Source organism: Oratosquilla oratoria, chromosome 42 (assembly GCF_046742065.1).
Source record: "Oratosquilla oratoria isolate Oo_2021 chromosome 42, ASM4674206v1, whole genome shotgun sequence".
Taxonomy (NCBI): Eukaryota; Metazoa; Arthropoda; class Malacostraca; order Stomatopoda; family Squillidae; genus Oratosquilla; species Oratosquilla oratoria.
Genome location: NC_134818.1, coordinates 7,381,870 through 7,396,315, shown reverse-complemented (window position 1 = coordinate 7,396,315; position 14,446 = coordinate 7,381,870). Strand labels below are relative to the sequence as shown.

Here is a 14,446-nt window from a genome sequence, read left to right as displayed (position 1 = left end):
TACACAACTGAAGCGTCATCTCTGGCCTGAACTGCAGGTACTTCCTGTGAAGCTCAGGAGAAGAAAATCAGTTGGTATGGACACGTTATAGGAATGTATGAGCAGCATGTAGGCAGAAAAGTGATGGGCCTGAATGTGAATGGAAGGAAGCTGAAAGGCAGACCGAGAGAGGAGTGGAAGGACTGTATAGGAGAGGAGTTCAAAGACGTGGGCTTGAATAGTGAAAGGAAGATATTTGTAAAGACTCAACGATCCAACATGACCACAGAAAAAAACTCCAGAAAAATAAAATAACTTGGGGGTGGAGGGGGATGTTCTACATGTAATCAGACTCCTGCCAAATGATAACGAATGCTGATTGTACCCCACGTGCAGGACCACTACAATCCTAAGCGCAAACTGAGACGCAGGCGACACAGCACTGAGCAAAGGCAGACATCCTGTTGCTGAATTGAAGTAGTTTTACTCCTCCCTCACTTGAAATTCTGAGGTAGTACATCAAGTGATGGAGAAGTTAAGATTGAACTTCAACTCAGCAACAGGATATGTGCCTTTGCTCTGCGCTGCGTCGCCTGTGTCTTGGTTTGCGCTTAAGCCAAGGGACCGTCACTGGTCCCTCCGCCTACATAAATTCGGGAAATGTTGAGGCAGTCGAGGGGCAATCCTTAGAAATAGCGTCGGCTTCAGTGCCGTGGTGACCTCTCACCTGAATGAAATCGCCCGATGCGAGCCAGCCAGCCAGAATACACGGTTATGGGGTGAAGGGCTAATGGGGATAAACCCCGTCAACGCTGTGACGCACCCTCAACTGTTATCATAATGGTAGAAATGATGACAGTGAAGGCGATGGTAACGGATTTGATCATTGTATTATGACTGGTAATAGTAGCTGTACCGATAACGGTAATGGTAGAAGTAATGATAATGGCAATGTTAATTCTACTTATAATGATGGCAATGAATTAACATTACCAATCCATAGCAGTTTCGTTATCCTTATCACTGCCATCACCGTCCCCATTGTAATTATCGGTGACATTATTGCCATAACACCCATTACCATCATAGTTAACATTCTCATTACATTTACATACCATATCATTATCAATACTACCATTATAACTAACATTACTATTATTATTACTTTCGCCATCATTGCTACCGATACAATTTACAATACCGTAAACGTTACCAATATTACTATTATCGTATTCGTTACTATTACCAATATAGTTGTCATTACTATTATCATCACCACTATATCATTGTAGTAATTACCAACATTACGGTTATCGTTACTATTACCAATACATTGTCATCACCACCATTGATATTAGAATTAACATTACCAATACCACCATTGCCGTTACCATTATCATTATAATGTTCTTTAACAATTTGTTTCTATAAGCGCCATTGTGTTATTATCGTTACATCATTCCCATTACTATTTAATGTCACATCATTACCATTTACTACTACAATTCTTCATAATAGTAAATGTTAATGACTAAATGAATCAGTAATAGTAATGATATAACGATAACACTTATGGTGCTTAGAAAAAATTTAAAAGTAGTGGTAATGGTGACGGAAATTGTATTGGGAATAGTAATGGTAATTCTAATGTCAATGGTGGAGATGACGTATAGGTAATAGTAACGATAACCGTTACAATAATAGTTGTAATGATATTGGTAACGGTAAAGTTTATGGTATTGACAATGGTAATGTAAATTGTATCGGTACCAAGATGGGGGCAATACATTAGTTGTAATGGTAGAGTTGGTAATAGTACTGATATTGATGATAACGATAACGCAAATGATAATTATAATGGTATTGGTGATGTCAAATGTTAATAATGGGTATTAATAACGCAAATTATAATGGTATTGATAACGGCAATGGTGTTGACAGAATTTCAATAACCAAATATAATGGTGGCGGTAGTGGTAATGATGGAAATTGTATAGGTAACGATAATGGTAACAGTAACTAAGATGGTAAAGGGTATGATGCCTGATAATTACAATGTAACCATGACGGCATTAGTAAATAATATTGTAATGATAATGGTAACGATAGCTACAATGATGGTATTGGTAATAATAACAGTATTGTTAGTACTAATGGTAATGTCAATGGAAGTAAGAATAAAGGTAATGGAAATAGTAGTAACAATGACATGGTAATTTTTCATAACTAGGTCGGATGCTGAAAAATTTATGATAAAAGAAATATGGTTAAATAAACAGGCAAATAAAAAAAAAATGAGAAGGGTAACAGGGTATGGTAACTGTGACAGGGGTGATGGTAATGGCGGTGGTTGTAATGATGGCGGTAATGGTAACAGTATTGGAAAAAAAAATGTGTATGGCGTTGAAGAGGACGTCATTACATTAAAGAGGTTAAGGAACGTCCCATTTCCACCTTGCCCTAGTCCCTGTCCCTCTCCTTCTCCCACTCCCTACATTCCTTCCTCTCCGAACCACCCAGTAACTTCCTCCACCATAGACTTGGGTTTCAGAAGCCTAATTCGCTCTCGAAGAAGAGAAGGAAGACAAAGAAAAATTGGTGTACCTACCTGTAGCGCCGCGGGATCCTGAAAGTCTTTCTTGGAGTAAAAACGCTGATTTACGTAGTCCTCATTATCAGCGTCGCGGAGCTGCTGCAAGGCCTCGCGCAGCTGCGTCGTCGAGTCTAGGGCTTCCTGCCAGCGGTACAACAGCTGTGCCTTCCTTGCTGCTGCGTCTCTAAGCGCCGCCTCCTCCTGCGCCTCCTCCAGGGCCGCTGCCTCCATCTGCTCCGGATCGGGGAGCGCGACGGCATTACTGCAAAGGAGAAGTCGAGAATTGTCAGACAGTGGCCCGACAGTCGTCCTTGTATGTGCCTAAGTGTGCATGTGTAGATATTTACACACACACAAAAATATCGTTACATTGCTGAATTTTGAAATACAGGCTGAGTGGAGTAAAGGGAAGCCTGGAAACTGTTGGTAATTCTGTATGGCCAACTCGGTTGCCATAGGGTACTGGCTGTACTTGGTAAAAACGCCGATATACAGGGTGTTACAAAAGTAACGAAGTGTAATTTTGGGGAGCTAGATTCTACTCGGGAAAAGGGGGAGGGGAGACTAAACACTTATTTAATTTTATATTCATATTCTATGCCGATAAACATCGCATTTATTTTCATAGTGTGAGCACATTTTTGGGACACCCTGTCGAGGTGCTAGTCCTTCGGGGGCAGCAGCCACCATAGTGTATTTATTTTTGTATCTCCTAGACCACATAAGTAACGATAGTTTTTTTTAACACCTGTACGTTCCTGGCTAAGTACATAAAAGCGCTTTTTACACATAGGAAGTACTAACAACCAGCGACTGCCAGTCCCTAATCTCCCACTAGCCGGTGAAAAAGCACAGACCCGCATTTGTAATATGTATATATAAATCCAACGTTTCTACTCCGATCTTTGAGACGGCCCGAGAACCATTGCCGGTTAACGTGAGGCAGCAACACGCAGACTTCAGTCGTATCCTCCTCTTAACCTGACAGTTGCCAATTATCGCAACCCGTACATTTCTCCACCGCCCCAACACTGAATCTGCCCTTGTGGCTCGCACGCTCGTCTGCCTGCCTCCCTCACGTTTTCTGTCCTACAAGCTACCCCGTGGTTCTGTCAGTATGTCCCCTTTCCCTTTGTCAACCTGAATGATACCATCTCTCCATGTCCCCCGTCTCGCTGTGCAGGTCTATTTTGAGTCCCCCGGGTCACAATCCCTCCGTGACCTTTGTCACCATGTTAACAAACCCTTGTGGTCCCAGTGGTTCTCAACACGTTTCCTCATGTACTCCATACCTATGTATTGTTGTTCCTTAGTCTACTAGAGAACATTTCATCACTAAATTCATTCGTCGTGCGTCCACTATGTACACACGTTTCCACACTCACCTGTGCTGTAGGAAGGCGGCTGAGCCCTTGGAGGAGGAGAATGTGGGCGTGTACTGGGGCTGTGGCGCGATGAACCCGAGGGGCGTGTCGTCGAGGGGCGTGTCGTCTAGGGGCGTGTCGCCAATCGACACCGATCGCCCGCTACTAGGCAGTGCTGCGACCAGAGGCACCAGGCACAACACCCACACCGCCCCGACCAACACCATCACTGCAACAAAGATCGTCGTTAGCGCCTTGGGGTACTCAGCTTTTGAGATTCTTAAGAGAGTTATGCTAAAAAAGGTACTTGCCGTTTGGTGAGGGTAGGTTACCCCATGGGTTATCCTCACATTAGTTGCTTATCTACTTATTCGAGTATCTTTTCACTAATTTTTTTTTTAGACAGATTATTGTGGGGATTTCGTAACCTTCAAAATAAACTTGAATACTCTCCATTCTTTTGATTTGGAAATCTGCCCAGTTATCTAATTCTGAGAAATAATACAAAAGTGAAAATTTTGACAAGAATAAAGTCACTTCCCGGATAAAAATCGGAACAGAAAACAAAAACAACCGAAGGCTTCCGATCCATTACATGGCTTGGGAAACTTGATCAAAGTAATCTTAGGAAGCCATTACAGGAACTCCACAGCTTTCAGACTTCCAGATTTGCCGAGAACCACCAGCCTAAACTAGAGATCTACTGGTGGAGATCCCGAACTCGCTCCCGGGATCGAATACCAGCCCATAGGGCTGCACCCCCGGTGAAGGTAAGACACACCATGCACGCGTGGCAAGACAGCTGGTTCATAGTTCTCATGCAAGAGCGAACTCGGCACTGAACTGGAGGACCACCTAGACCATAAGGGGGGCTTTCTTCGAGTGCGACGTCCCCGGAAGCCCTCGAAGGAGTCTCAGGAGTAGGAGTAGGAGGAGTCCATAGAGACATGCGAGACCGGAGAGAGGGGAAAAGACGTTTTAGCTCCGTCACCGGACACTCCAGGACCTGATGTCAAGAGGATGAGGGCCAGGTAAACGAGCGAAGGGGGGTGGGGGGTGGGGGGTGGGGGGAGAGGTAGAGAGGGGGAAAGAGGGAGAGAGGGGAATAAAGAGTAAAGGGGAGAGAAATAGAGGGTGAGAGAGAGGAGGAGAGCGAGGTAAGGAGCGGGGGAGAGACAGAGGGAGGAGAAGAGGGGTATAGGGAATGGGAAAGTGATGGGTAGAGAGAGAGAGGGGAAGGGAATAGAAGTGGGAGGGAGTGGGAGTGAGAGAGAGGTCGTTAGGCTTCTAGTACGGGAAAAAAAGAGAGGGAGGTGAAGAGAAAGAGGGAGACATGGAGAGAGTGAGGGGGATGCGGAGAGAATGAGGGGGATGCGGAGTGTATGAAGGAGACGTGGAGAGAGTGAGGAAGACGCGGAGTGTGTGAGGGAGACGTGGAGAGAGAGGGAAACGTGGAGAGAATGAAGGAGACGTGGAGAGAGTGAGGGAGACGGGGAGAGAGGAAGGAGATGGAGTCGGAGAGTGAGATTCACGTAGAGAGAGGGAGGGAGACGTGGAGAGAAGGAGGGAAACATAGAGAGAGGGAAGGAGAAAGTCTTACTCCCAGAAGAAAGAGAAACTAGTAAGGTGGGGGGAGGGGGGGAGTTGCAGGGGGAAAGGAGAGTGGTTGTCCATACAAAGGTAGCTTGGGCGAAACAAAACTCTCCGATCAGGAGTCAAATGGCTCGAAGAACAGAGCCGAGGCGGAGGAAGCCGATGTAAGGTGGAGTTCGGACGAAGAGATGCTGGAGATCGGAGAACTGTCATACGAAGTGGACCTTCTTCGAAGATTCGAGTCTCAGGAAGAAGAGAAATGGTGTGTGGATAGGTGGGAGCTGGAAACTGGAAGGGAGCTGGAAACTGGAAAGGGGACAGGGACAGGGAGAGGAAAGGAGTGCAGGAGGGGGATGAAGGAGGTCGGGAAAAAGTGAGGGAATGGAAAGGATGAAATAAACCAGACAGATACGAGTATGTGGGTGGAGAGAAGTGAAGAGGAAGATACCAGATTTTTTTTATAAAGTAGAAAAAAGTGACATGACGTAAGAAAAAAAAAAGTATTTGCGAGAGGAGAAGGGAAGAGAACAAACGAGGGTTTTCCAGCGCGTGGGATGTAGGGAGTAAAAAAAAAAAAAAAAAAAAAAGATTCTGATGTAATCGCAAATCCCTTGTGTATTTCGTGTAACCACCACAAGAAAGAACTTTACGTTTATTACAGGTAGTTCTACATGTTATAGAGGGTATAACATTTACCACACACACACACACACACACACACACACACACACACACACACACACACACACACACACACACACACACACACGACTCGGTTGCGCGGTTGGTAGAGTCCCCGACTGTCACTACGGCTTTCCGGGTTCGAATCCTGCCCAGGGCCGAAATAATTTCAGTACCGCTGCGCTCCGAGTCGTTACTCTAACTCTTGTGGGCGGGGAGTATTACCCATAGATCGGTCATACGAGTTCTGAGCTCTCTTCCGGGAGGGAAATAGCTGTCGATCACGAGTCCAACACGTGATCCAAAGACCAAGATGAATCACACACACACACACACACACACACATATATATATATATATACTATATATATATATATATATATATATACTATATATATATATACTATATATATATATATATATATATACACAAACTTGTACACATACCCATACAAGTCGAAGGATGGTGAGGTAAAGAAAAACGTTTGGAAGTAAAAAACTAAAACCTTTTTCTGCGTTTACTTTACCACCCTACCATTCATCTGTCTTCTATACATCAACATATACCATTCGAAAATAAGAGAACCTGTCTACAACTGAACGATCACTACATCTCTATGAAACACGAGAAAATGCATATGTCCTTACCGTATACATAGCCGATTTTTTTCATAATTGGACCGCAAACACAAGTAACTACTTCCACAGCAGGAAGGACCATATTCAAGCCTTTACTATGTATAATTGCTTTATCTTAACCTCATCGTAATTGACAACAAAACTCGTTGTACTCGAGGTCCCTAAACAACATTGCTATCTTCTCTTAAAAAGAATAAACATATAAACAAATAAATGAATATGGATAAATTCGATCTATATAACAAGGGTTTCTTTCTCCATGCAAGAGAGGTAGCCAAGTCAAAGACATGCATCTACTCCTACCCATTCCACTCCCATCCACCCTTTCCTCCCTTAGCTCCTCGTGGATGACAGGTCATCCCTGTATCCCGCCCACTGCCCGGGTCAGAGGTAATGTAGCAAGACAACACATGAATAAAGAAAAATGCATATTAAGTAAGTCATTTACGCTACATTGCAGGAGCTAGATAAGCAGTTTTGCCAGACGTTCTAATTATTTTCCATTTTAATCATACATTTCCTCGATTATTTCTTCCTCTGCACCTGTCCTCGCTTTGTTCCCGGTCCCTCCCATTGTCAGCCTACGCTGCTATCACCTGACATGTCACGCTCAGACATTACGCATCTGAAGGGATCTAGGCAGGCGTTACGTCACTCGCATGTCACATACAGGCATCACATGGGTCACAGCTTTCACCAGTTCCAAGTACAACACGGGGTTTATGGACTAGTTGGCCGACGTGGACAAACGCGCCATCGACACACGCGTGGTACCCAGAAGTGAAGCCACCTGTACAAAAAACGAGCGGAGGGTCCATTTCTTCAGGATAAATTGGTAATCGTTGCCACCTTCCTCGAGTCCGCGGGTATCTTGCAGTATGAATCACAAAACATCGCCCCCCCCCTAAAATAAAGGGGGTGGGGATTCAACAAACATTTTTCTCTAAAAACCGCCATGATTATAACATGAAAGATACTCCATCCACTCAATTTATCAGACCAGAAACACCCAATCTTTTTCATTTGATTTCGTTAAAGGCTTCATAGGAACTAAATGAACCATTTGAATTATATTTTTCCTTAAATATATCATAATCTACCTGTTCACCAGCTTGGAATATAAACAAAACCTCTGTTAAGAGTCACTTGCTCCTCACCTTTTCCCACACTAATGACAACGCAATCCAAGGCTTCTTCCCAGAGAGAGTTACGGGAGGGTCCGAGGACCGTTGCCGGCCGCTGCGGGGCTGAGGGTTTCCAGTCAGGGAGAGGCAACAACTGCTATTGGTGTGAGTTGGTGCTTCTGTCGATGAGAGAGAGAGAGAGCTGGTACCATGAACACGTCCACGCACCATTTAACTCGTTCATACTCGTCTACATACACATTTCGGTCCAACATTACGGTTTTGGTTTTCCAATTTTTTTTTATTATTTATTATTATTATTATTATTATTATTTTTATTTTTTTTTATATATATATATTTTTTAAGATTGCTCTGGTTAGTTGTCCTCCCCTTCCTCAACTCACTCATTCTCTCACTCGAAATCTTATTTCCTCCTTTCTCTTCCGTCTTCCTTTTACCACCTGAGGAAATCAAAATTTCTTTTATCTTTGGAAAGCCTCGTAGTACGCCAAGACGCCAAAGGTACTGACTGACATCCCATCCTCCCCCACCCACCCCCCATCATCCTGAGACTCGACCTGGCTGCTTCCCGCCCGCGAGGGTCTGTCTCCAATTAGTTGTGGATCGGGACAATGGTAGCTTCCATGAAAAATAAATAAAGTAAAAAGAAAAAGAAAAAAGGAAGAGGAAAGAAGAAACCAGGCCTAGCCTAGGCCTCTAGTCTGCTTCTCCATCGCAATGTTTGGGTCCGACTGCGATGACTGTGGTATTTCTCGCGTGACGCACTAACCCCACCCCACCCCACCCATTCCACACCTCTTCACTAAAAGTATAATAATAATAGTAATAATGAATAGATGAAAAAATGACAAATACAAGCAATTTTACTCGGCTAAGAAATAACTCTTCCCACGGTTAAAACCAGTGTTGTATATCAATATTTAGTCTAGCTCTAGCCTGTCGATTACACTCAGCCAAGGAAAGAAAAACGCAAAAAGGTTAAACCTCGTTTCAGTTGTCTGTTTCGCGGGTTTAGTAGTTACATCAGCTGCCGCCAGGTGATTTTATTCTCCTCATGGCGAGAAAGTTCAAATTAAAACACAAAGTCTGTGGTCAAGCTGCAGGTGTGTAATTTTATAGGTAGATTAATCAGCCTCTGGAAAAAAAGAGAGGAGAAAAAGAGAGTATTGGAAACTATAAATCAGAATAATAACAATATATAAACATCTGCTCTACTCCTTGGGCAGGGAAAAGCGAAGCTTCCCATTGGTGGATAGGCAAGTGTAGAACGTTTGTGATTGGTTGGTGAATGAACAAGAACGCTTGCGATTGGCGGGCGGGGGTCGTGGGCATTGGTCCGGAAGCTGGGGGGAGGGGAGGGGGCTGAGGACCTGTCAGTGGGACCAACGGGCCCGGAACAAGTTGAATGACGTCATACGATAATTCAGAAACGAGTGACCGAAGAGTGAAAGGAGAAAGGAGAGACATTACGTCACTCTTATTGATGGGGGTTGCCAGCTGTCACGCGTTCTCCACATTTAGTTGTTTGGAGCTCCGCCAGAGGGAGAGGGGCGTTGTTCAGATGAACATCAGAGCCTCACAGGGGCAAGGGGGTCTCGGTCGGTTGAGGTCTCGTTCAGATCAGGGTCCGGCGATGTATCCCAACAACGTTGTTTTGGGTTGTTCACAAGTAAATCTGGACTGTGCCCCAATGTACTGCCGAAATTTAATCCCACTCCCCTCTGCGCTCCCCCCAGGGGGCGGGGGGAGGGGGGCTACTATGGAGATAGAACAACTTAGCGGAAGCCAGGACGACAGGAAGAGTGAGGAGCCCACGCCAAGAGGCGCGGAGTAGCTGCGGACGAGGTCGTCACCTTTGCCTTGCTATGCGCTTTGGGGGATTGTTCGGGTAGATTACATACAATCACTGTTGGGAATCGGAGAGGAGTGCGGGATTCGAACCCACAACTAAGCGAATGCAGGACCAGCACGCTAATGTTAACGTCATTGGGTTTATCGTGTTAACAAGCGAATAAGAGTCGGTAGATGGTTGACGTGGTAGTTGACCAAATGGAAGAATCCATCGGTAATTGATATACAATCAATTATACGATTTCACATATGAAAAAACAGACTTTTCTATGGACGAGTGGACAGATCTGCGCTTGTTCACAGTTGAAAAACGAAACAAAGCAGAAATGCAACCAAATAAAAATTCCCATTAAAGATGATAGTTTTGGTAACAAATGTAAAGAAGAAAAATTTTAACACTGAAAAGAATCTTCTGTTACCCACTAATTACCACGATTTTATGATCCGTGGTTATGATAACCTAGTTATGATAACAGCTAGTTATTTGTCTCTTAAACATTTTGATCTATAGACGAGAGGAATGAGAAGAAAATGAGAATGCAGAGACAGGAAGGGATGTGTGACAAGATCTGGTATGCAATTTGAGGCAACATAGGATCAGCTAAATTGAGACAACGAACGAAGCGAAACGGTCATTTGCACCCGCATTATAACAACCCCTCTCCTGACGATGACGCTCTTACCAAATTTCGTTCAGGCGATGGCGAGAGATCGTGCTAATGGAGTTTCTTTTTTCAACAAACGTCAAACGACTTTATTCAACTAAACAACACCTTGTGCTCAATGAAAGCCTCTCTGTCTTGTGTAAAAAAAAAGTTATATAACCTTATAGACCTACCGGTGGATATGCCTACTTTGTGCATCTTCAGCTTATAGGAATAAGGTTTCTTATGAGACGGAACACAATTTGGCTAATGTCAGACACTCGTCTCGGGTCAAACGAGGTCGGATCAAGAAAAATCTAGACGCGTCACACCAGGTTAAGTTAGATAACAAAAAAAAAATCACGAAGTACTATGAATATTCTGACACTAGTGTTTGGCACTGAGGGCAATTAAGGCCTCATGTCAGGTCAGGTCAGGTCAATTTGGTTCTATTAAACTAGGTCGGGTCAAATCGCGGGGGGTGGGGGTTATCGGCGTGGGTGCTGACGGCGCCTTTACTTAGAAGATTAATATCTGCATCCACCGCGTCTTCCTCATCGATGGTGTCCGCCAAGAGTGGCCACTGAAATGAAATTGTACCTTTTCTGTTTGGGTCCGTGCGCTTGCTTTTATTTCTCTTTCCCTCTTTCTTTCTCTTTCCCTCTCTCACCTCCACTTTGTCATAAGAATGAAGGAGACTGCGAGAGACCATAGGCCTACACTAGGCAGTTCCAGGTCCATTACCACCTATCATCCCCTTCCCTTCCACCTATCCCTATCATCCCCTTCCCATTACCATCTATCATCGTCTCTTCCTTCCTCCTTTTCATCCCCCTCCCTCCTCCTTTTGCCTCCTTCTCCGACTTGTTATATAATTTGAACATATCTAACAGGGGTCTATGTAAGAGAGATCACGCTTGCCAAATCTATCCCTCTGGATCTACACAACACGACCACAACATAACTGGGGTGGAGGAGGTCCAGAAAGAGGACGAGTGGGGGATCGGTTTCCTCCATAACTCTGGTGTTACAACTAAGTAACACCAGAGAACAGTTATTGCTCTGAGTTTCATTGACTGGTAACTTACAGCTTCAGTGTGGTCGGTAAGACTCCTTATGCCCCTCCCAAAGATCTCTCTGGAAAGATACGTTGGACTTGTGTCCGTCTTGCACCAACGTGTGATCGTTTCTCTGTCACGGCCTTAGCGGAAGGGGAGCAGTCGCCGGTTCTTATCTTTTCTCCTGATCTCAAAAAATTATCTGGAATAAACGAGTTTATGAGGAGATCGCCTCATGGCGTAGTCACAGTTATTCTTATTAACGGAAACCGGTTGAATATTCTAGGATCTAAAATCTTATCAATATTTGAGACGATTGATGCAAAACAAATTTAACGATGCAAGGGTATTAATATTAGTTCATTTAGGACAAATAGCTCACCATTTCACACAAAGTGCACTTGCTCAACAACTAGACTAAATATTCCAGGAAATTTCTCGCAGCTACTTCGTAACCATTTCATCAAACCTGACGAAATAAGCTCCTCCCTCTTTGCCAAGCTTCCAGCTGATTGGCTGATACATAATGCACAATTTACAATGATGTATTGCCAACGAGTCAAACGCACGAACAAGATTCACGGGTAATTAACTTCTTTGCAATTTCCCTTCACGCTACATTTAGTACACAAGATATGTATAAAGACTTGGCCTCCGCATCCGTTATGAGTTCATTTGTGTCACAGTTAGATGAATAACAATCCGGCACCACCCAATCCATTGCGAAGTCAGGCAAGTGTGCACTCACTGCTACTTCTACCCTCTTATCGGCGTCTCGCTTGTGAGAGGAGAGGGAGAGGAGTGGGAGGGGGAGTGGGACAAGAGGGAGGGTGTAGTACGGGGAGGGGGAAGGGGAGGGAAGGTGTAGTGAGGGGAACAGGGGAAGGGGAAAGATGGGAGGAGTAAGAGGGTGTAGTACGGGGGAGTACGGTGATGGGGAGGGAGAGGGAGGGTGTAGTGAGGGGAACAGGGGGAGGGAAGGTGTAGTGAGGGGAACAGGGGGAGGGAAGGTGTAGTGAGGGGAACAGGGGGAGGGAAGGTGTAGTGAGGGGAACAGGGAGGGAAGGTGTAGTGAGGGGAACAGGGGAAGGGATGGTGTAGTGAGGGGAGCAGGGGAAGGGTAAAGAGGGGAGGGGGAGAGAAGGTGTAAGGGCAACAGGGGAAGGGGAAAGATGGGATGAGTAGGAGGGCGTAGAGGGAGTAGGATTGGAGGATTGGAAGGAGTAGTGTAAGGTTGGAAGGAGTAGTGTAGGGAGGGAGGGTGTTTGTAGGGAGCAGAAAGATTAGGGCTTCAGTAGTTCTGATTTGTTTCAGTACCGTAATGTGGTCAAACGGCAAACGACTTTCTTCAGCTGATTGGTGGATCCTGGCAGACTCTTGCGTGAAGTTGTTGAACATAATGAAAAGGCTGGCGGAACCCTCCACCCTCTGCTCAACGAAAGGTTCAACTGAACAAACGATTGGCGAAGAGGGAACAATTGGTTCATCTGAACACATCTGTGACTGAACTGCACTCTGCCATATTCTATTCGGGTGACCTTAGTCAGCTAAGGGACCCTGAGTAGTAATGGGTGAATAATGGTGATGATGATAAAGGTGATTGGTGGTGGTGGTGGTGGTAGTGGTAGTGGTGGTGATGATGGTGGTGGTGACGATGATGAAGGTGACGTACATTGCACACTTAGTTCTGGCTAACGACCGACGAATGTATTCATCGGGTCAAAAGAAAGATCCTCGACAGACAGAAACCCTCAGACGATTCTATTAATCTCATTGGTGCCCTGCCCTTTCCCCTTCCCTCTCCCTCGGTCACTAGCGAAAGGGGCTGCTAATGAAGGCTTGAAACAGTACGCGGCTCAAAAGATTTATCCACAACGTAAAAATGAGAATTATTTATTGGCGCATCGCGTCAAAAGCGTGAAGATCAAAACAAACGAATGAGACAAGTTAACGAGGGGATTAGTGCTAAGACCGCCAATAGCAAGAAGGTTGGAATAAATGGAACTCGTTTGGAATGTACGGAAAGCAGATGAAAGGAGATCGCGTGCAGAAGGGGGAATAAATAAAAGAAAAATGTGGACAGATAAGAAGAATTGTGTGTGTACATGTGTGTGTGTGTGTGTGTGTGTGTGTGTGTGTGAGAATGTGTGAATGTATGTGTGTATGTTTGCGCGTGCGTGTGTGATTCACCATGGTCTTTTGGATCATGTGTTGGACTCGTGAACAGCTATTTCCCTCCCGGAAGAGAGCTAAGAGCTTGTATATGAACAATCTATGGGTAATGCTGTGACCTTACATGCACACACACCCCAACTCCCCGCCCACGAGAGTTGGAGTAACAACTAGCAGCTCAACGGTACTGAAACTATTTCAGCCCTGGGCGAGATTCGAACCCGGACCTCCGTTGTGGCAGCCGGGAAATCTACCAACTGCGCCACGAGTTGTGTGTGCGCGCGCGTGTGTGTATGTGTGATAGAGAGAGAGTGTGTGCGAGTGTGTGTGCGTGTAAGTGTGTGTATGTTTTACATAATTGTAGTATACAGGAAAGGAACAAGGTTCGTGGATCCCGTCTCATTCCGTCTCCTACTCTCCAGTTCATCATGGCCTCAAACACATGTACGGTTCCAACACGCTCAACATCCTTAATTTCCAATTATTAGATTTAGATTTAAATTCATGCATTGTTCCAGCTGGGGCTATATCAACTAAACTATTCCATATATTTGCGCATCTATTTAGAGAAATGTATTTTCTTAAATCTTTTAGACGTGTGTGTGTGTGTGTGTATGTATGTATGTATGCATGCGAGGTCAAAGTATTACCCAGAAATCGGACAATACGATCTCTTAGCTCTCATTCGGACGGGTAATAACTGTTGATCACGAGTCTCCCACATGA

At 44.8% G+C, this 14,446-nt stretch overlaps 1 protein-coding gene across 1 annotated transcript in view; it reads right to left on the bottom strand.

Moving 5' to 3' along the window:
- The window catches only part of LOC143021475 (uncharacterized), a 273,782-nt gene that overhangs the window by 27,933 nt on the left and 231,403 nt on the right, over positions 1–14,446 (bottom strand). The window contains exons 2-3 of the mRNA XM_076179010.1: positions 3,958–4,165; positions 2,588–2,834 (exon numbers count right to left, since the gene is read on the bottom strand). Coding sequence (XP_076035125.1) covers positions 2,588–2,834; positions 3,958–4,163 — 453 coding nt within the window. The 5' untranslated portion in view covers positions 4,164–4,165. The remainder of the gene's footprint in view (positions 1–2,587; positions 2,835–3,957; positions 4,166–14,446) is intronic.